Genomic DNA, 22,914 nt, shown 5'->3' on the forward strand with positions numbered 1-22,914 from the left:
TAAAAAAAACTCAACATTTCCTTCTGCATTTTTATTTTCAATGAACAGTCTTAGTCCACTGTTAAACCTAATGTAAAATCAAGCAAAGTCACTTTTGGAATATAATATTGTACTTCTGAAGACTATCTTCTTGACTCTTCTGGGAGAATTTTGGGGGAAAACCCTTCTGCTTGGTCTCATGTAAGTGGGTATCTCTGAAGTGGTTATCACAGAACTGCATGGTAGCATTAGTTACAGATATTAAACGATAAAGTGCTAACCAGTAAATAAGATTTGAATGACTTGTGTTTACACAGTAAGGGAGTGCAGTTTGAATGAGAGAGGAGTGTCTTCACCACCCAGTCTTGGATAATTGCATTTCAACCTTGTTATTTAGTAGACAGGGAACATTTTTTAGACTACTGTTTTCTAAAAAACAAAATGGTTAAAATCCATTATTATTTTGATTGTAATCTCACTCTTCCCCCTTTTAAAATTTCCAGGTGGGTTTAACCCATGTATAGAGATCATTGAGCAACCCAGGCAAAGGGGAATGCGTTTTAGATACAAATGTGAAGGGCGATCAGCAGGCAGCATTCCAGGGGAGCACAGCACAGACAACAACAGAACATACCCATCCATCCAGGTAATAGAAGGCTCCTGTGTGTGTATGTCTCTTAATTGCTTCATATTTTAGCTACAGCAATTATGTTAAAGATCCAGCTTCTTCACAGTGATCTCCACCAGCTTTTCTTTTCTTTTTTTTTCCTCTCTTTATTCTTTTTAATGAATTCCTAGTGGATGGAATGCTTGGGACATTTCTTAAGTAAAGTATGGATTCTTCATTCCTGCAGATAGTTATACTTGTGTGTTACTCTAAGTGATACCCAGTGGTTAGTGTACATTGGCAGCTTTTGGATGATTATCCCTTTCGTGGGACAAAAAGCTAATAAGGAAAAAGCTTTCTCTCCTTCCAGAGGTGGGCAGAATTGTTCTGGAGTTTAAAAACATGTATTTGGGAACTGACTTAGAATTCTGCAGTCACTTGGTTAATCTAAGGGCTATGGATAAAGAAAATGTTTTTGTCTTTTTTTTCCTTACCTTTATTGCCTGTCCCTGATACTCTGGGTTGCCTTGACTGATTTGAAATATTGTCACTTTTTAAATACAATGTTTTCATGTTAGCATAAAATTTGAAAGTAATTTTGTAATCCAGAATGACTTTGGTAATATACTGTATTTATAAACTATACTATATTTATATTTGTATTTAAATTTCTTCCATTTGTAATGATTTTTTTATTCTTTAAATGCCAGTTTAAAACCTTAATGGCAGAGAGCATTTTGAAAAGCATTATTCAATGTTTCATCAGTAGATTTTAAGCTACTGTTTTATAACTACATTATTTACAAAATTTATTGGACTTTAAGAAAATGCTAAGTTATATAACAAACCAGTAGCAAAATTACATATTGAATTCCAAATTCCAGTCTGTTATCACATTTTTTGTTAGCAATGTAGATTTGAGTTATCTAAGTCTTTTTTTTTTAATATTAAAATGGAAGAGATGTTACTGAAAAGTAAATAAAACAGTAATCCTTTCCTTTATAAGAGCAATTTTTAATTCTTCTCCATAATTCAGCTTATTCTGTATAATCTCTTAAATATTTCTATGATCTGTATCCTTGCCATTACAACATGTTCTGAACAACTTTGCAGCTTGAGTTCTACATTAGCCTACCTTTCACTTTTTTTTTTTGCTTTTTTTTTTTTTGGCTGCAGTACACTGCTTGCAGGATCTTAGTTCCCCAGCCATGGATCAAATCTGTGCCCCTTGCAGTGGAAGCTCAGAATCCTAACCACCAGACTGCCAGGGAATTCCCAACCTTATACTCTTAAATTTTTACTTTCTCTTTTATTCATAAAGGCAATAAATACTTTCTGATTACTGTTCAAATTAAGTTTAAATTCAGAGTTAAGGAGTTTAATACCCTTTTACCTGTGAAGCCACCCGTTTTTACTTAACTGCCTTGCTCCCTTGTATGCTGTTTTTTATGTTTCCTGCTTTGTGCTTACAAATTTGCTAGCTTCCAAAGTAAATATAACTCCTTCCCACAAGCTCCTCCTTCCTCTCCCATGTTTAACTCTTCTCTTCATTCTCAGTGTTCTGTGTGAAAACTTAATTTTGCAAAACTCAGCTTGATTTATTGCTTGTTATACAGTGAACACTTGGGATATGCTTACTGATTAACAAATATTTTTGTGAAATGAAATGTCATATATTAAGTTACTTAAGTGATCATATTTATGTACTATCATTTCCATTGTGGTTTAAATATATACTTTGAAGGGATGTTATGGTATGGCATGGCAATGGTAGGGCAATGAATATAGCAGCATGGCATTCAGTGACTCAGCATCTTAGAATTTCCTCATCCACCCTGATAATATTTTTGTATACTTTGACTTGTTTTCAAAGGAAAATAAGCAAAATCAGATGATATAACCAGTTGAAATTAGGGCACAAAATGATATACCAAGGGACTGAGAGGTAAATTCTTCCCTACTGGTATTCTCTGGATGTTTCATGCATACTGCAGTTACCAGTCAGTTGTACTTTATCCAGTGCTAACTATATGATGTAAACTGAACTATTGGATATAAATTCTGATACTGATGTAAATTTTATAATTCAGCTCTTGGTGAGACATATTTATGGATCACATATTTAATTTCCCCCCTTTTCAGATTTTGAACTATTATGGAAAAGGAAAAGTGAGAATTACATTAGTAACAAAGAATGACCCATATAAACCTCATCCTCATGATTTAGTAGGAAAAGACTGCAGAGATGGCTACTATGAAGCAGAATTTGGGCAAGAACGCAGACCTTTGTTGTAAGTACACAGTCACGGACATTTTTAGGAATAGTATAAGAATAGGATTCTCCTGTTTCCTATCTATGTACCTCTGTTACTTTTTGGCAGAATAAATAAATTCCTCACTGTACTTCTATTTACTGTAGTATATATTTGCATTCTCTTATCATTTGCATTAGAAGTACCCTTTCATTTTTTATTAGTAGACACAGCCCATGATGGTAGTAGGAGTACTTCTTTATTGTAACTAAAAGTAAACAAACTTATTTTATGCTGCAGTTTTCTGTCTTAGTTTGAACAATTTATGAAAGCTTTTCTCTAACTTAAAAATTGTCAGATGTGAAAAAATCACCTGGAAAACTGGGATTTTTATTTGAAAAAGGCAGTATAAAATTAACATACAACAATAGTTTTAAAATTTAAAATATGTATATAGTACTTTGTGTGTGAGGCTGCTGGGTTCATTTTCATCCTATTGGTGAAAGTGTAAATAAATAAAATCTTTCTGGTAGGTACTATAATTTCAGCAAAGCCTGAAATTATATGAATGTCTCTTGAACTAGCAGTTCTACTTCTAGGAATTTATCTTGAGGAAATAATCTAATTAAGTATGTTCTGAAACTTAGCTGTAATGATGTTCACTGAAGCTTTGTAATGGCAAAAAGTTAGAAACAATCCGGATTATAAAACAGAGGGAGATTTGTTAAACTGGTACCTCCATGCAGTGTACTCCTATGTAGCCTTAAAAATAACATTGCAAAAATGTCTTTGTATAGAAAGATATTCCCAATATTTAGATAAATAAAATAAGACTTTACAATGAACTGTGATAAATAATTAAAAATTTTTTATTTTATATTGGAGTATCATTGATCAACAATGTTGTGTTAGTTTTTCAAAAGTAAGTGTGTACATATACATGGTAGTTTAAACACTAAGATGTTGATAGCAGTTTTCTCTGGGTAGGAAGAATTGTGGGGTTTTATGTGGTTCTTTTAACTGATGTTCTTTTTATAATTCTTTTTGTAATGAACATGTATTGCTTGTGAGAAAAAAATGAAACTGATTACAACAGGAAAAGATTAGTAGCCTCCTTAAATACAAGTAGTAACCATTTAGAAAATATACTTTAGTAACAGCACAAAGCATAAACTATCTGGTTATACAAACTTGGCAAGGAATACTTCCTATTTGTATTATTTCACCTCCCAATGTTTTACATTGTAGATTACTCACTTAATTGAAACATAATTACTTGTTTTCTGATTTAGTGAGAACCGGCTCTTCTGTTTTACTTCTTATTTCTCTGGCTCTTCTTTGTTCAGTTCAGTTTAGTTGCTCAGTCATGTCCAACTCTTTGCGACCCCATGAATCGCAGCACGCCAGGCCTCCCTGTCCATCACCAACTCCTGGAGTTTACCCAAACTCATGTCCATCGAGTCGGTGATGCTATCCAGCCGTCTCATCCTCTGTTGTTCCCTTCTCCTCCTGCCCCCAATCCCTCCCAGCATCAGAGTCTTTTCCAATGAGTCAACTCTTCGCATGAGGTGGCCAAAGTATTGGAGTTTCAGCTTCAGCATCAGTCCTTCCAGTGAACACCCAGGACTGATCTCCTTTAGGTATAGGCAGTTAGATTTTTGGACTACCTTATTTATGTCCATTGATGCCCAATAATGCCTTTAGACGCTTACTTCTGGGAAGGAAAGTTATGACCAACCTAGATAGCATGTTAAAAAACAGAGACATTACTTTGTCAACAAAGGTCCATCTAGTCAAGGCTATGGTTTTTCCAATGGTCATGTATGGATGTGAGAATTGGACTATATGAGCACAGAAGAATCGATGCTTTTGAACTGTGGTATTGGAGAAGACTCTTTAGAGTCCCTTGGACTGCAAGGAGATCCAACCAGTCCATCCTAAGGGAAATTGGTCCGGGGTGTTCATTGGAAGAACTGATGTTAAAGCTGAAACTCCCATTATATTGGCCATTTGATGTGAAGAGCTGACTCATTTGAAAAGACCCTGATGTTGGGAAAGATTGAAGGCAGGAGGAAAAGGGGATGACAGAGGATGAGACGGTTAGATGGCATCACTGACTCAATGGTGATGAAAACTGTTGGTGATGGACAGGGAGGCCTGGCGCGCTGCGGTTCATGGAGTCTCAGAGTCGGACTCGACTGAGCGACTGAACTGAAGTGAACTGAACCTTGTCCCTCAATCCAAAATCCTGTTAAGGATCATACATTGTATTTAGGTGTCATGCTTATTTAGTCTCCTTTAACTTAGAATATTTTCTCAACTTGTGTTGTCTTTCATGACATTAACATTTTTGAAGAATGTTATTTGTTTTGAAGAATGTTATTCAATGTGGGTTAGTCTGAATGGTTGCTCATGATTGTGTTCATGTTAACATGAAATATTTTGGATGAGAAATCTACAGAGGTGATGCTGTGTTGTTCTCAAAGTAACACTTCAGAAGATGGTGATACTAGTTTTTTTCCCATTGGTGATATTATTGGCATTCTATTATAAAGAAAAACTTATCCATATTCCCCTGCCTCAGTTGAAAAAATACCAGTATAGACTCATGGATTCTTTTTTTGACAGATAATTTTGTTTATTTATTTTTGGTTGTGCTGGGTCTTCGTGGCGGACAGGCTTTCTCTGTTTGTAGAGAGCAGGGGCTACTCTCTAGTTGCAATGTGTGGGCATCTCTTGTTGTGGGGCACAGATTATAGGGTGCCCTGGCTTCAGTAGTTGCAGCTCCCTGGGCTCTGGGTCATGGGCTCAGTAGTTGTGGCACACAGGCTTAGTTGCTCCATGGCATGTGAGATCTTCCCAGGTGAGAGATCTAACCTGTGTCTCCTGCATTGACAGGCAGATTTTGAGCCACCAGGGAAGTCAAGACTCATGGATTCTTAGAGTCAATGCATTATAATTGGATGCTAGTCTATTACTAGCATTATTATTCTGATTTTCACGTTGTCACAAATTTGACCAATCCAAGCCCCTTCAGTGGAGAAGGAAATGGCATCCCACTCCAGTATTCTTGCCTAGAGAATTCCATGGACAGAGGAACCTGGCAGGCTATAGTCCATGGGGTTGCAAAAAATCAAACAGGACTGAGCGACTAACACACACACACAAGTCCCTTCAAACTGTTTACGCCTGCTCTAGGCTGTGAGCTCCATGAGAGGAGGGATTGTATATTCCCATTACTCATCACAGTCCTTGGGACACAGTAGGAACTCCAGAACTTGTTGAATGACTGTGAATGAATGAATAATTGATTCAGATAATCTCTGTGATCTTGGTTTCCTTATGTCAAAATTTGTGTGAATAGCACTCAAATAGGATTATTCAGATGAAACTATCAAGTAATGTGTAAATATCTTAGAGTCCTTTAAAATGTCAAAGAAAAAGTGAGAACCAACCTAAGAATCTTTCAAAGAAGTGGAATACTTTTGAAGAGAAATATGGTTTTAGGGTTCAAGAAAGGATTACAAGTTCAAAATTTATTTTTTAATTATTGGAGGCAGAAGAAGGAAGTGTTAAAGATATTTTAGGTGTTAAAAATCACAAGGATGGTAAATATGAAAAGCATGAACAGTAAAACAACAGAGCATAGAGGGGGCAAACACGGCAAGTGACCCCCTGTTGCCAAGGGCCATGTGAAGTTTGAGCAAATAGTAATGTTATTATAACCAAGTTTTGCTTCCTTATTCACACCCACCCAATTTTAATGATGTCATGGTTTTTCCATGTGGGAACAAGTATGACTCGTGGTGGTAGGGGAGTTCCCCCCACCATCCTCTGTACTACTCCTATGCAAATTAGTAATATTTGTAGCTGTTGAGAAATTTTCCATAAATGACATTTTGAAACTGTTTAAATATTATTGTTAGTTTTAAATATCTGTCTAATGAAAAAATACGTAGTTTGATGCTTTCTTATGATAAACGGTTATTATAACTTCATGTGATAAGGCATAAAACATATTCCACTGCTGCTAGTAGTGAAGTCATTTGTAGTCAGAAACCAGATGTCTGTGGAGTGGAGAGGCTGAGGTATGAGAGGACTAGCAGGCATTGCAGCCAACTGGAGAACCCTGTGTCAATGGGGCCGCAAACTTAGCTCCAGGCAGGTGTTTCTGTGCCAGTCTACTGTTGCTTTTAAAATATTCAAGAGAAAGCAGGAATGTTTATATGCAGTTTCCTGATTTTTAAATGTTGGTAGTCTGCACACATTTTAAAAACATGTAGTCAGCATTTTTATGAACTCAGCAAAACTATACATGTAGGTGTCAGCCTTTGGGCAGCTTTTTATGACTTTTGCTTTATATTATCAAATGTACAGATTCTATTAATTTGATTATGAATTTTTTGGGGAGGTGAATTTTAGCTTTGTGGTGTTGCTTTCCTATTAATCTTTGTCTACTTTGATATATTTGATGCAGGAATGTTAGTAAAATATAACTGTAAAACATTATATATAAAAGTACTATAGCGTATATTACTTTTCTCTTTAACAGTTCTCTTAGAAATATAACCCCATTTTTTATCCTCACATCTTTATCATAGGAATTGGAAATGTATTTCATGCTTTTAATATCTCCATCTGACATTATGATGACTCCTCAATGTTGGATATATGCTTGATTTTTGCAGTATTCTTTAATAAAATCTCATTTATGTGTCCCTGTGTTAGCTCTAAAGAAGTTTGAAAGTTTTGTGTTTCCCTTCTAGTTTTCAAAATTTGGGTATTCGATGTGTGAAAAAAAAAGAAGTAAAAGACGCTGTTATTTCAAGAGTAAGGGCAGGAATCAATCCTTTCAATGGTGAGTATGTTTGATTTAATTATTTCTATTATTTGGATATTTAGTTATTTGTGTTAAGTGATTTCTATTTGTATCTTTAACCTGTGTTTTAAAAGCTGTCTTAAGTTCTGTGTTCACTTACATACTTGTCTTACACAGTATCCGAGGAATGAAATATATTTAAAATGCTTCAGTGTTGAAAAAAAATTCCTATGCAGACAAGGCTTTGTGAAGAGTGTCATTGTTTTCTGTAATAAAATCTTCTCAAAAATATTCTGATTCTCTTTGAATGTGGCCTTCCTTTTGCCATACCAGCAGACAATTTATACTCCCCTTGCTGAATATTGAATAGGCACTGTGGTTATAAGGTATTGGAATGCATTTAACTCCAGGCATATTCAATGGTGAAGTAGTTTAGAAATAGTAGTATAGAAATAGCAGAGGCCGTGTAAAATATCTACATAGTGTATTTGTTGAGTGGATTTACTAGAAAGTTACTGTGTGGTGGATTTTATTGGGGTGGCACTGCCTGGTGCAGCACCTGGTAACTGTGCCACAGTTGCCACCGGATAGGTGAGGGCTGCTGACACCCTGCGCCACGGTAGTCTCCTTTGGAAAGTCATCTGCAGTCACTTAAATATGCATTAATTCGGGTATCGAACAGCTATACAATTTTCAAAGAATAGATTTCTTTGTCATATTTAAAATATCCTTATAGTGTTGGTTTATTTTTTTTTCAGATGTTTAAAAATAAATTTAAGTGATATCATGATAATTTAAGGAATATGCTCATAGATAAGTAGTGTCTTGTGAATTATAAGGTCTATATCTCTTTTCTCTAGATCTTTATTTTTCGTACTATTTAGTATAATGCAGAAAGCAAAAGTCCCTTTCAGTATTACTCACTGTAAGAGACTACTGTTAAATTTGATGAAAATTTTTCTAGAATTTCCTTTTTACATGTGTCATGTATTTATATATATATTTTTTAATATAAATGGAATCATGTTGCACTTCCTAATCTACTATTTCTTTATTTTCACTCAGGAATATATCTTAAATAACTTTCCATATCAGTACTTATAAATCTATTTTGCTTTTTAACAGTATTCTGTGGCTTAGTTAGGCTTTAATTTGTTGATCTTGTTATCTATTAATAAACATTTAAGTTATTTTCAACTTACTAAAATGCTCAATTGAATATATACTTTGAACTTTTGTGTGTTGCTTTTTCCTTATATTGTTTATGTTCCACTTCCTTATTTATAAAATGGAGATAATAATAGTACCTACCTCATAGACTGTTATAAGAACTAAATGAAGTAAAATATGTGAAGCACTTATTATGTACTAGGAACTATTCTAAGTGACATATAAGTACATGTTATTAACACTAAGCCTTGTTCTGGATTGGTAAAAACAAAAAAGAAAAAAAATACTTCAGCAGTGGCCCATCTGCCATTCTGCATTTTTCTTTTTAATACCCTTTCCACTGGCGTTCAGAAGATTTGGGTTTGAATTCCAGCTCTGCCCCTGCTATGTACTATGTGACATAGGAAAGTTAAGTAACCAAAGCTTTGGTTTTCTTTGCTGTAAAGCAGTGCTATAATGATAAAATAAAATAGTGTACATGAGTTACTTAACATTTACTCCTTGACATACAAATAATACTTAATAACTGGTAGCTATTATTTATAATATACTACACTATGCCTATTTCATACTACGCCTAGACTAGATGGCCTCTTTAATTTAAAAGTTGGCCTTTTACTTTAACAATGAATCAGAATTTTAAATGAGCATACTCTTGACCCAGACATTTTCTACTTTTGAAAATTATCCTAAGGAAATAATACCTGGTGGAGCTAGGATTTGAAAACAGTTACCTTGGCTCCCAGGTGCATGGTTTTATCTCAACTATGCTTTATAACTCCCTGCCCCCATTAAAATAATCTTAGAACAATGCTTTAGCATATTACTGTGATTAAAAAGTTCCAGTGGTTCTTTAAATAGGCTAAAAATTAAATGGCCTTAAATTTGAAATTTTCTACATGTAGCTCCAACATATGTTTCCTACCTTCTCTTCCACTGTTAACTCTATTCCAGAAAAACTGTTTTGTTCACTTACCCTGACCAGTTGTCAGTCAACCTTCTCTGTTCTCACCACCATTAGTCGTGATCACCCTCCAGGCAGTTTATACACTCTACATCCAGAAAGATTCTTCTGAAACCAGTATGAATCATTTCAGAATTGTACTTATTATCCTTCAGTGGCTCCACATCATCTTCACCAGTGACTCTCAATTTGAATGTGCGTAGCACCCCCTTAGTACTTGCTAAAAATGTAGAATCCAGGTCACATTTTCCCTAATTTGATAGTCTGGTGTGGGGCCTTGAGTGCTGCATTTTAAAAAAACATCTAGATCCATGTTTCTTAACTACAACTCACATTAGGAAATAGATTTTATTTCTCTACTCAATAGATACACACATAGATTAAAAAAAAATAAAGCAATATTGTTACTTCATGTAATATACTGTCTAATCTGTTCCTTTCCATTTTATTTTATTTTTTTTTTTTTATAGAAAAACATGTCCAACCCAGTAAATTAATTTTATGACCAGTGGCCCTAAACTCTTGGTACATGCAATACACCCTCCATCTGTTCTGTTCTGGTCCATTCCATTTGTTTTCTTCTTCTTCTTTTTTTTTTTAAGAAGATGCTCAGTTAACCCACTAAATTAATTTTAGGACTACTGGGTCTCAAAGTACAATTCAAAATTTTCTGCCCTAGACGATTCTAATGCTGGTGATCCATGGACCACACTTTGAGGAACTCTGATATACTGGCTAGATTGAGTTTCTCAAGCATGGCATTTAAAGCCCTTCATATTCTGATCCTTGTTTTCCATTCCAGCATCATCTCTAGGTATCATCTTCTGCCTCTCTGTTCTTCTGTTTGCAGTTCTTTTGCATGAAATTCTTTAATCTGTCTGATAAATTCTTTCTGCTCATCCCTCAAATTTAAGAGACACTTCTTTTACGCTTTCTGTGATCTTCTTGGAGCGAAGTATATGTTTCCCCAAAGTGCTATATGTATTTCTAACACTGTTTGCTATAAATTTATTTATATGTTTCTCCCTCACTGAATTGTGAGACTCTGAAAGGTAGGAACCGTTCTTCTGTGCATCTCTGGTACCTAGACCAGTGTCAGATACACAGAAGAAACATAATTAAAATATGTTGACAGAATAAATAAATAACTGAATGAACATGCTTTGTTTGTACTTGTCTACCAAAAATACTCAAATTGCTTTCCTTTGCTTTCCTTATCTGAAATGCCTTTTCAGTTCTCTTGAGCCCAAAGTCCTATCCCCTTAATTATACCATTCACTTAGCAATTGATCACAAAAAGCTTTATGATAACTATTAGGTTTTCTGAGATGATTTCATGCTTATTGTAGACAGAGTCTCTAATGGAACTTACTTATATTTGACTTTGGCACCTAAACAATGTATTTGTGTTACTGTTATATTAGATATTTATCTTTACAGCCAAGTACCTTCAGGCAATGTGTTTTCTCCCTGTATACAGTAGGTTACTCATCTTAACTACTTATGCATTCATTCCTTTGACAGATTTTTACCTTATTTTATCCTTATAGTCCCAGATTGTTCTTGGTGCTCAGGATAAGTCAGTGAATAGAACAAATAGAAATTTCTGCCTTTGAATAACTTATATTCTAGGGAGAGAGACTAGGAGTTAACAATTAAACTTAATAAACAAGTATATAATTTATTGGGAAGCCCAGGTGGAGCAGTGGTAAAGAATCTGCCTACCAGTGCAGGAGGTGCGAGAGATAAAAGGTTCAGTCCCTGTGTAGGGAAAATCCCCTGGAGTAGGAAATGACAATATTCTTCCCTTCAAAGTTTCATGGACAAAGTAGCCTGCTGGGCTACAGGCCTTAGGGTTGTGGAGTCAGACATGATTGAATAGCTGAGCAGCCACACACACATATCATTTATTAGACAGCTAGAAGTACTAAAGGATAAAAACAGCAGTGTAAGGAGCCGGGAATCTGTAGTTAGGGGGATGGGTTATAAATTTAAATAGAATGGTTAGAGTCACCTCATTCTCTATTCTGATGTGGTTTTTGTAATAGAAATAAATATTCTGTGTTTTTTTGTTTTTCCTAGACTGTTGAAATAAAACCTAAAATGTGCATTTCTAATATTAAGCAAAACATATAATATCTAATCCCCTTGAAAGAACTCAAAACACTAAAAACTAATGGAAGTAATCTGAACTCAGTTGTAGAGTTACCCTTTCTTGGTTGTTTATTCTGTGTTATTTTCAGAATATACCAGTAAATTCTACCACTTGTATAGGAATTTGCCAACCTAAACTGACACTTTTTAAAATAGATGTATCACTTAACACAGGAAAATTCTACTGATAAAGAATTACAAGATTAGTATCTGACTTTGTGTTATATATTTATGATATATAGAAACAATGGAATTGGAAATGTTTAGCTGAATGGGATCTATGAATTCTGGTCTATAGACAATCTGATTATGACAGTCCATTTCCTAAAGATCAAGTATGTGAAAATACAAAGACTATTAAAAATTGTTTTTGCTTTGTGTGTATCTAGGATGTTTAAGGTGAGTTCTTTCTTGCCATTAGTTCTTTAAAATAGTAGCTCTCTCTTGCAGAAAGGGACATATAATAGTCAAGTAGTATTAAACTTGAGGCTTCATGTAAAATACCAGTTCAAATTATCTAATATGTGCTAAAGTCTAAATTGGATGGAGGAATTTAATTAAGGGCTCCGATAGCAATTTTTAACTGTGTTCATTTAGCTGGCACCAAAAAAAAAAAAAAAAAAAGACTTCATGGGGGGCTCTTACTGCAAAAGCAGGGAAAAAAATTTTATCACTTTCTGGCTATGTATTTAATGACATGTAAGGCATTCTAATATTAATTTAATTAATTAAAAGCCATAAGATTTTTACAATAAAGAATTCGCAATTCTGTTTTATTAGTTACTTTATACTGTTTTTCATGTACAGAGGACACTGAGTTGTTAGGGGAGCACAAAGACTATTTTACAGTTAAGTTTGGGAGGATAATTCTATATTGGTAGTCTGAAAGGGAATGCAGTTTAAAAAGACAGATAGTCTCTAACAGATTGTCCTCTCTAAAGTGTGGTTAAATACAAGAAAATAAGAACCTTTCCTCACAACTTAAAGCTTAAAAAGCAAGAAGGAAGAAAAAGCTTTTGTGTATTTTGTTATCCTTTCTTCCTTGCAATCATTTTAGAAAGCTTTCTTTATTACCCTGTGCAGAACTTGGGACACTTCTTTTATGCCTTCAGTGTAAAGGCATATGCCTTGAACATACTCCCATTATAACACTTTTCATGTTATTACATTATGTAATTTTAGCTTATATATCTGTTTCTCATCCAGACACTAATCTCACTAAGGGCAGGCACTGTCTTCTCATATCTCTATTTGGCATTTGTTTTAGTGTGTAGCACATAATAAAAACCCAGTAAATATGTTGAAAGAATAAGTAATGAAAGGTAGATTGCTGTGACCATTTACCTTTTGCCTGGCACACAAGCACTTAAATGTTAGCTTTTACTGTATTATATCTATACATTTTAAGTAACAGAAATTAAATGAATTATCACTAAACTTTGTTTTTCTTCCTTAAATGAGACATAGGTCTTAAAATTGTTAATCTGTGTACTGTATATTTTTGACCCATTAATCACTTTTTAAATTTTAGTAATATTTAGCAATAATTAGAATATTAGAAAAGTCACATCTCTAGAGCTAGTAGGTGTTATAATTGATTTAAAATTTTTAATCCCTATTTTCAGAAGAAATCATGATCATATCTTTTTGATGAAGATAAAATTCTTACTGCATATACACTGCTCCTAAGTATTTATAAAGATGGCTTAAGGAGAATAATTGTTACCTTGTATTTATCCTTTTGATAAGGTATAAAGAGAAATTTTAAACTAGTTTAAGAGAAATTTAAGAGAATTTAATTAATCTCATGCTTACTTTTGTTAGATTTGCAACTGTCATTTTTCACATTGCAGAATTTTTTAAATAAGGCCTTTTGTATTATGCTATGTATATATTACAAAGCCTACAGTAAACATTATCTAAGTGGAGGAAATGTAAGCATTCAGTCTGAAGTTAGGAATGAGAAAAGGATGTGCACTCTTGCTGCTTCTATTCACACTGTCATGGAGACTGTAACCAGTGTGCAGAGATCAGTCAAAACTGAGAAAATAAAACCAATTATTGGAAGCTATTATTTACAGTGAGAATGCAAAAGGATATAGAAATTATTAATATGTTTATTAATAAAAGGGTGAATGCATATAAAGTTAACATACAAAAGTCAGTTGCATTTCCATAGGACAGCAGCAAATAATTAAAGGAATTGTCAGAAAATAGAAAAATAAATGACCCAATCAAAAAATGGGCCAAAGAACTAAATAGACATTTCTCCAAAGAAGACATACAGATGGCTAACAAACACATGAAAAGATGCTCAACATCACTCGTTATCAGAGAAATGCAAATCAAAACCACTATGAGGTACCATTTCACACCAGTCAGAATGGCTGCCATCCAAAAGTGTACAAGCAATAAATGCTGGAGAGGGTGTGGAGAAAAGGGAACCCTCTTACACTGTTGGTGGGAATGCAAACTAGTACAGCCACTATGGAGAACAGTGTGGAGATTCCTTAAAAAACTGGAAATAGAACTGCCTTATGACCCAGCAATCCCACTGCTGGGCATACACACTGAGGAAACCAGAAGGGAAAGAGACACGTGTACCCCAATGTTCATCACAGCACTGTTTATAATAGCCAGGACATGGAAGCAACCTAGATGCCCATCAGCAGATGAATGGATAAGAAAGCTGTGGTACATATACACAATGGAGTATTACTCAGCCATTAAAAAGAATACATTTGAATCAGTTCTAATGAGGTGGATGAAACTGGAACCTATTATACAGAGTGAAGTAAGCCAGAAAGAAAAACACCAATACAGTATACTAACACATATATATGGAATTTAGAAAGATGGTATCAATAACCCTGTGTACGAGACAGCAAAAGAGACACTGATGTATAGATCAGTCTTATGGACTCTGTGGGAGAGGGACAGGGTGGGGAGATTTGGGAGAATGGCATTGAAACATGTATAATATCATGTATGAAACGAGTCGCCAGTCCAGGTTCGATGCACGATACTGGATGCTTGGGGCTAGTGCACTGGGACGACCCAGAGGGAGGGCATGGGGAGGGGGGAGGGAGGAGGGTTCAGGATGGGGAGCATGGGTATACCTGTGGCGGATTCATTTTGATGTTTGGCAAAACTAATACAATATTGTAAAGTTTAAAATAAAATTAAAAAAAGAAAAAAAAAATACCTAGCAACAGATCTAAGAAATCATGATCAGGATTTCTTTACAGAAAATTTCAAAATTTTATTATGAGATAATTGTTGTTTTGTTGTTTAGCTACTAAGTCATGTCTGATTCTTTTTGTGACCCCGTGGACTATAGCCTGCCAGGCTCCTCTGTCCATGGGATTTCCCAGGCAAAAGTACTGAAGTGGGTTGCCATTTCCTTCTCCGGAGGATCTTCCCAACCTAGGGATCAAACCCACATCTCCTGCAATGGCAGGTGGATTCTTTACCACTGAGTCACTAGGGAAGCCCATTATGAGAACACCTAGATAGATGGAGAGGTATATCATGTTCTTTATTATCAATAATATAAGATAGTATATTTTCCCAAATTGATATATAGGTTCAGTGAAATTCCCAACTCCCAACAAGAATTTTCAATAAGTATGATAATATGATTCTGAACAGGAAAAGGAGGATAATTTATAGAAGACGAACAGTAATGAGAAACTGACCTTATCAGCTATTAGGACTTATTATGAAGAAATAGTTATGAGATATTGGGGTTTATTATGAAGAAGTACTAATTAAGTAGTATTGTGGTAACAATCGGAGAAGGCAATGGCATCCCACTCCAGTACTCTTGCCTGGAAAATCCCATGGACGGAGGAGCCTGGTAGGCTGCAGTCCATGAGGTCGCTAAGAGTCGGACACGACTGAGCGACTTCACTTTGACTTTTCACTTTCATGCATTGGAGAAGGAAATGGCAACCCACTCCAGTGTTCTTGCCTGGAGAATCCCAGGGACGGGGGAGCCTGGTGGGCTGCCGTCTATGGGGTTGCACAGAATCGATCACGACTGAAGCGACTTAGCAGCAGCAGCAGTGGTAACAATAAACTAAATGACCAATAGAGTAAAACTGAAAGCCCAGAAACAGACTTATGAAAATATGAAACTTCAGCAAATGACAGTGGTAGCATGTCAGATCAAGAGAAAGGGAGGAAATATTGATAGCTGATAAATGAAGCTGAGGAAAGTTGGATTCCTTGCCTCTCGCCATATATAAAAATCAGCTTTCAAATGCCTTAGATTTCAGTGTAGATGAATACTTTAAAAATTCTTAGTATAAAAGAAAAAAATCTAAATATATATATTTATATATATAAACCTCTTAGTATAAAATGTTGGTAGATAGATTTTAGTCCTTGGTTTCTATAAAAAGATAAGACATGAAGTGTTTTCTATAAAACAGTTGATAAATTTGATGACATTTTAAATTTCAGTTTATTGTGTTTTTCAGTTCTATTGAATTTTGCTTGGTTCCTTTTATATAGTTTCAAGTACTCTGCTGAACTCTCAGTATTATCTTTAACTCCTTAAATGTTAAATATAGTGATTTTAAGTCATGTATCTGAAAACTTAATTATTTGGAATGTTTGTAGTCTGTTTCTATATGTTGTTTTTCTTGTCTTTAAAAAAAAAAAAATTACCTTGTCTCTTATGCCAGGACTTCCCTGGTGGCTCAGAGGTGAAGAATCCACCTGCAATGCAGGAGACCCGGGTTCAGTCCCTGAATTGGGGAGATCCCCTGGAGAAGGGAATGGCTACCACTCCAGTATTGTTGCTTGGAGAACCCATGGACAGAGGAGCCTGGCAGGCACAGTCCATGGGATCAAAAAGAGTCAGACATGACTGAGCTACTAACACTTTCACTTTCACTTCTTCTTATGCCTGCTTATTTAAAATAGAGTACAGTATTCTGGCCTGGAGAATTCCATGGACTGTATAGGCCATGGGGTCACAAAAAATCAGACACGACTAAACAACTTTCACTTGAACCAGTCACCTTGTACACAAAAGTTTTGAGGTCTAGGATGTAGTAATCTCCCTTCAGAAGGCTTTCTTGTGGTAGGTGGCTAGTCACACTAGAAGTCTGAGATCATCTAAAATTAGTGAATGATTTAGGTTATTTGATGCTGGGCTGTTATCCCTGTGAGGTCTTTCCGTCCAGTTCACCCTTACTCTGGGTTTAGCTTCTCAAGAGCCCCAGCCAAAGCACTGGGCATTTATCAGATTCTCTTATCTTTGGCAGACCCTGCACTCCTTTATTTTTCATCTGTAGTCTTTTGAAAGCTCATCTCAATTTCTCATCCTCTTAGCTACTTCTAAATTGGCAAGATATATCTGGAAAACAAGAAGCCTCTTATCCTGAACTTACCTCTCTGGGTTTCTTTGGTCCTGACTTATAATAAATAAATATTTATTCCCATTCCTGGTTTGTTAACCAGTTTATTTTTCCTCCATGTACTATTTTAAAAGATTTTAAAGTTTTCTTGAGGTCTCATTTATATACAGTGGGATCCACCCAGATGTATGTAACACCACCATAGTCAAGATGAGAAATATTTCTACTACCTCCACTACTACTGCTGCTAAGTCGCTTCAGTCATGTCCGACTCTGTGTGACCCCGTAGACGGCAGCCCACCAGGCTCTCCCGCCCCTGGGATTCTCCAGGCAAGAACACTGGAGTGGGTTGCCATTTCCTTCTCCAATGCATGAAAGTGAAAAGTGAAAGTGAAGTCGCTCAGTCAGGTCCGACTCTTAGCAGCCCCATGGACTGCAGCCTACCAGGCTCCTCCATCCGTGGGGTTCTCCAGGCAAGAGTACTGGAGTGGGGTGCCATTGCCTTCTCCTCCACTATTACTACAAAATGTCTTTGTCTACCTCCCAGTCAATTCCCTCTTCCCCTCTCTGGCTCCAGTCAGCTCTTTGCTTTCTTTTGTCATCAATTAATCTTTTCTAGAATTTTCCTACAAATGAAAGCATGTGGTATATATTTTATATCTGGTTCCTTTTGCTCACATAATATTTTTGAGATACATACATGTTTGTGTATATATTCATAGTTCTTTTATATTACATAGCTGTCACAGTTAGTTTATCCATTCACATAGGTTTGTTTTTAAACTTGTCAGAACACTTTTCTAATTTATTTTTGTGTGTATTGATTACTCATCTCAGGAATTGAGAAACATTGTCTTAAACTGTAAATTTATAATGTTTTAAAAATTATTTTAATGAGGTGGATCTCTCATTGCCTACCTAATTGTGCCAACAGAGATTGCTGTGGTACAGATGTTTGTATCATAACATTTGACCTTTTAGTTGTACAGATATATTTTTGTAGGCTCTTTGGAATTGTAGGCTTAAGAATGCTGACAGTGGAATAATTTTTAATATCATGATAGCTACTGAGTATAGTTTACATAAAAACAGTCAAAAATACATTATCATTTTTATTATTGCTAACTGTGAGAATAAAGAATTTGGGTTTTAACCGTTTTCAAATTTCGTATTTCAAGTTTCAATGCTTTTTGAAAAATAAAATTGTCATATAATTTAATATATGTATTTCTTGCTTTTTATAAACATGGCTATTAGTTATAGTTGATTGCTACACCTTATAGTATTCTTTGAAAAGGCAGTTATATTTTCCTTTGGAGCTAGATTTATTTTAAATAGCAGTTTCTGTCATAAAACGTGTTAAAAATTTTTTTTTTTCAGAACTGTAAAATTTTCCTGCTGTGGGTTTTTTGTTGTTGTTGTTGTTTTGTTTTTGAGGAAAGTTAAGTTTGCACATAAAATTTCTTAAGGAAATTAGCTGACTTAACTCATCTAGTATCCTCTTGGTATTTGATCCCTAAAACATTGATCTAAATTTTAGTAAATATTCCTGTGTATGTCATTTTTATGCAACACATATGTAAAATTCTGTAATAGGGTTCAGTTTTTTTAAGAGCATAGGCTCTGGATTCAGTGGCCTGAGTTTGAATTCTTCTCTGCCACTTCTTAGCTGTGAAACATTAGATATGTAATTTCATTTCTTTAAAATCAGTTCCTCATCTGTAAAATGGAGTAATTCTTATGCAGATTTTGGAGATAATTTGCAGAGTCCTTAATGTATGACTGAACTAAATACGTATTTGTTAAATTAGTGAATGAATGCCTAGTCTCTGTTGTATAAAACCTACAACCATTTTTTGTAAAAATTTGATTTATGCAACTTTGAGGTTCTGCTTTAAATACCAGATGACTGGGATAGTTGCTCCCTGACCATGGTCATTACTTATGAATTATGATGGATAGTGAAATATATGATGAAAAGCATAAAAGGCTGGCTTGAGATTGTGTTCCATTGTATTTTTGTTAGTACAGATTTAGATGCTACTTACTAAAGGTTATTGGCTGTATTGGGCAGGGAGGAGGACTTAACAGGGCTTTAGTTCTATGTGACTATTCTATATTCTTATTTTTTTTTAAATGAACTGTTCAGTCCCTGAACAACAGCTGCTTGATATTGAAGATTGTGACCTCAACGTGGTGAGATTATGTTTTCAAGTTTTTCTCCCTGATGAACATGGTAATTTGACAACTGCTCTACCTCCTGTTGTCTCCAACCCAATTTATGACAACCGTAAGTAATTTGTTTTTCTTGTATTTGTAGCCTTGACTTTTTATTTTATTACTTATTTGGCCACTCTGGGTTTTTGTTGCTGCATGGGCTTTTCTCTAGCTGGAGAGAGTGGGGGCTGCTTCTTTGAGGCGCGCAGGCTCCTCATTGTGGTGACTTCTCTTGTTGTGGAGCACAGGCTCTAGGGCACTGGCTCAGTGGTTGTGGTGCACAGGCTTAGTTGCCCTGCATCATGTGGAATCTTCCCAGCCTAGGATCGGACCCACGTCCCCTGAATTAGCAGGCGGATTCCTAACCATTGGACCACCAGGGAAGTCCCAGTGTTAGCTTTTTAAAAAATTTTAAAGTATTTTGGCAATTTAAAAAAACGAGTATGTTCATTATGGGAAAATTCAAACATTATGGAGTAGATGTTATCTATCTAAAGTAGATAACAAGCAGAGTAAACCTCCTATAATCTCATTCTCCAAAGGTATTTCATCAGTTTCTTCTTACTGTATATACAACAAATACCTCATCATCATCATCATTCATACCATCTATGTTTTTGGCAACTTTTTGAAAAAATCATCACTGATTTTTTTTTTTTACTTTTTTTTCCGTCTTAGAAACATATCTTGAACCTCTTTCCCTTTCAGGTACCTGATTTTTTTCAGTAGCTGCATATGATATAACTGTATCACACTTTTATAAATCATTAGCTTGGAGAAGGAAATGGCAACCCACTCCAGTATTCTTGCCTGGAGAATCCCAGGGACAGGGGAGCCTGGTGGGCTGCCGTCTATGGGGTTGCACAGAGTTGGACACGACTGAAGAGACTTAGCAGCAGCAACTTGTTACAAGGCATTTGGTTTGTTTCCCTCTCAATTTTTTTTTTTCTTTAACAAATTGTATTGCATTAAATATATCCTATATGTGCCTATCTTGTGTAGATGTCCCTAGCATAAATTTGTAGAAGTAGAAATGTTGGCAAATGGTAGATTAAAGGATCTGGATATTTATAGTTTTAAAGATTATGAAATTGCCCTCAAATATTTCTGTGTATGTATACTCTTACATATGTGCCCACCAGTGGTGTATGACTATACCGGTTCTACATGCAAAAAGATAGTGGAACATAGAGTTATAAAGGTAAGGTAAATCAGACTGTCCTCATCATGGAGAGCTTTGAATGCCAGGGAATTATGGGAATAATGTTGACCAGATAATAGGAAATATGAAAACTGCATTGCCATAGGGTTATGGTCATGATTTTATAAGTTCAATCTGATGAGAGTGTATGGGATGGATAGGAAAAATCCCAGTTTACAAGCAGGGAGATTTAATTAGAAGAAGTGTTAATGTCTACAGTTGAAACCATAAGGCCCTAAATAAACCGAGGCAATACCATTAAGAAAGGAAAGGGATAGATGTGGAAGATTAAGGTATTGAGTGTCCTTTGTTTATACACTAAAGCTTTTATTGCTATCTATCCTGTAAATTGTTTTCCTAAAACTTTCCATCAAAAAGGAATAAAACATATTACTAAGGTTCAGTTCAATTCAGTCGCTCAGTTGTGTCTGACTCTTTGTGACTTCATGGACTGCAGCATGCCAGGCCATCCTGTCCATCAGCAGCTCCCAGAGTTTACTCAAAGTCATGTCCATTGAGTCGGTGATGCCATCAACCATCTCATCCTCTGTTGTCCCCTTCTCCTCCCACTTTCAATCTTTCTGAGCATCAGGGTCTTTTCCAAGGAATCAGTTTTTCACATCACGTGGCCAAAGTATTGCAGTTTCAGTTTCAACATCAGTCCTTCCAATGAATATTCAGGACTGATTTCCTTTAGGATGGACTGGTTAGATCTCCTTGCAGTCCAAGGGACTCTCAAGAGTCTTCTCCAACACCACAGTTCAAAAGCATCAATTCTTCTGTGCTCAGCTTTCTTTATAGTCCAACTCTCACATCTATATATGACTACTGGAAAAACCATAGTGATTTTGAGCATTACTTTGCTAGCGTGTGAGATGAGTGCAATTGTACGGTAGTTTGAGCAATCTTTGGCATTGCCTTTCTTTGGGATTGGAATGAAAATGGACCTTTTCCAGTCCTATGGCCACTGCTGAGTTTTTCAAATTTGCTGGCATATTGAGTGAAGCACTTTTACAGCATCATCTCTGAGGATTTGAAATAGTTCAACTAGAATTCCATCACCTCCACTAGCTTTGTTCATAGTGATGCTTCCTAAGGCCCACTTGACTTCACATTCCAGGATGTCTGGCTCTAGGTGAGTGATCACACCATTGTGATTATCTGGGTCGTGAAGATCTTTTTTTCTATAGTTCTGTGTATTCTTGCCACCTCTTCTTAATATCTTCTGCTTCTGTTAGGTCCATACCATTCCTGTCCTTTATTGAGCCCATCTTTTCATGAAATGTTCCCTTGGTATTTCTGATTTTCTTGAAGAGATCTCTAGCCTTTCCCATTCTATTGTTTTCCTGTATTTCTTTGCATTGATCACTGAGGAAGGCTTTCTTCTCTCTCCTTGCTGTTCTTTGGAACTCTGCATTCAAATGGGTATATCTTTCCTTTTCTCCTTTGCCTTTCACTTCTCTTCTTTTCACAGTTATTTGTAAGGCCTCCTCAGACAACCATTTTTGCCTTTTTGCATTTATTTTTCTTGGGGATGGTCTTGATTCCTGCTTCCTGTACAATGTCATGAACCTCCGTCCATAGTTCTTCAGGCACTCCAACAGATCTAATCCTTTGAATCTATTTCTCACTACCACTGTATAATTGTGAGGGTTTGATTTAGGTCATACCTGAATGGTCTAGTAGTCTTTCCTGTTTTCTTCAATTTAAGTCTGAATTTGGCAGTAAGGAGTTCATGAACTGAGCCACAGTCAGCTCCTGGTCTCATTTTTGCTGACTGTATAGAGCTTCTCCATCTTTCGCTGCAAAGAGTATAATCAGTCTGATTTTGGTATTGATCAGCTGGTGATGTCCACCTGTAGAGTCTTCTCTTGTGTTGTTGGAAGAGGGTGTTTTCTATGACCAGCGCGTTCTCTTGGCAAAACTCTATTAGCCTTTGCCCTGCTTCATTCTGTTCCAAGGCCAAATTTGCCTGTTACTCCAGGTGTTTCTTGACTTCCTACTTTTGCATTCTAGTCCTCTATAATGAAAAGGACATCTTTTTTGTATGTTAGTTCTAGAAGGTCTTGTAGGTCTTCATAGAACCACGCAACTTCAGCTTCTCCAGCATTACTGGTTAGGGCATAGACTTAGATTACTGCGATATTGAATGAATTGCCTTGGAAACAAACAGATCATTCTG

At 35.7% G+C, this 22,914-nt stretch overlaps 1 protein-coding gene and 1 non-coding gene across 4 annotated transcripts in view; both read left to right on the top strand.

The window, feature by feature from the left end:
* REL (REL proto-oncogene, NF-kB subunit) overlaps positions 1 to 22,914 on the top strand; it is a 40,920-nt gene that overhangs the window by 10,029 nt on the left and 7,977 nt on the right. For all 3 annotated transcript variants that reach the window (NM_001192970.1, XM_059891147.1, XM_059891148.1), the window contains exons 2-5: positions 483 to 625; positions 2,729 to 2,877; positions 7,605 to 7,696; positions 19,464 to 19,604. In NM_001192970.1, the coding sequence (NP_001179899.1) occupies positions 483 to 625; positions 2,729 to 2,877; positions 7,605 to 7,696; positions 19,464 to 19,604 (525 nt within the window). The remainder of the gene's footprint in view (positions 1 to 482; positions 626 to 2,728; positions 2,878 to 7,604; positions 7,697 to 19,463; positions 19,605 to 22,914) is intronic.
* On the top strand, positions 2,577 to 2,638 carry MIR6122 (microRNA mir-6122). The gene has a single exon (NR_107742.1). It is a non-coding gene; the product is annotated as a microRNA mir-6122 (primary transcript).

Source organism: Bos taurus, chromosome 11 (assembly GCF_002263795.3).
Source record: "Bos taurus isolate L1 Dominette 01449 registration number 42190680 breed Hereford chromosome 11, ARS-UCD2.0, whole genome shotgun sequence".
Taxonomy (NCBI): Eukaryota; Metazoa; Chordata; class Mammalia; order Artiodactyla; family Bovidae; genus Bos; species Bos taurus.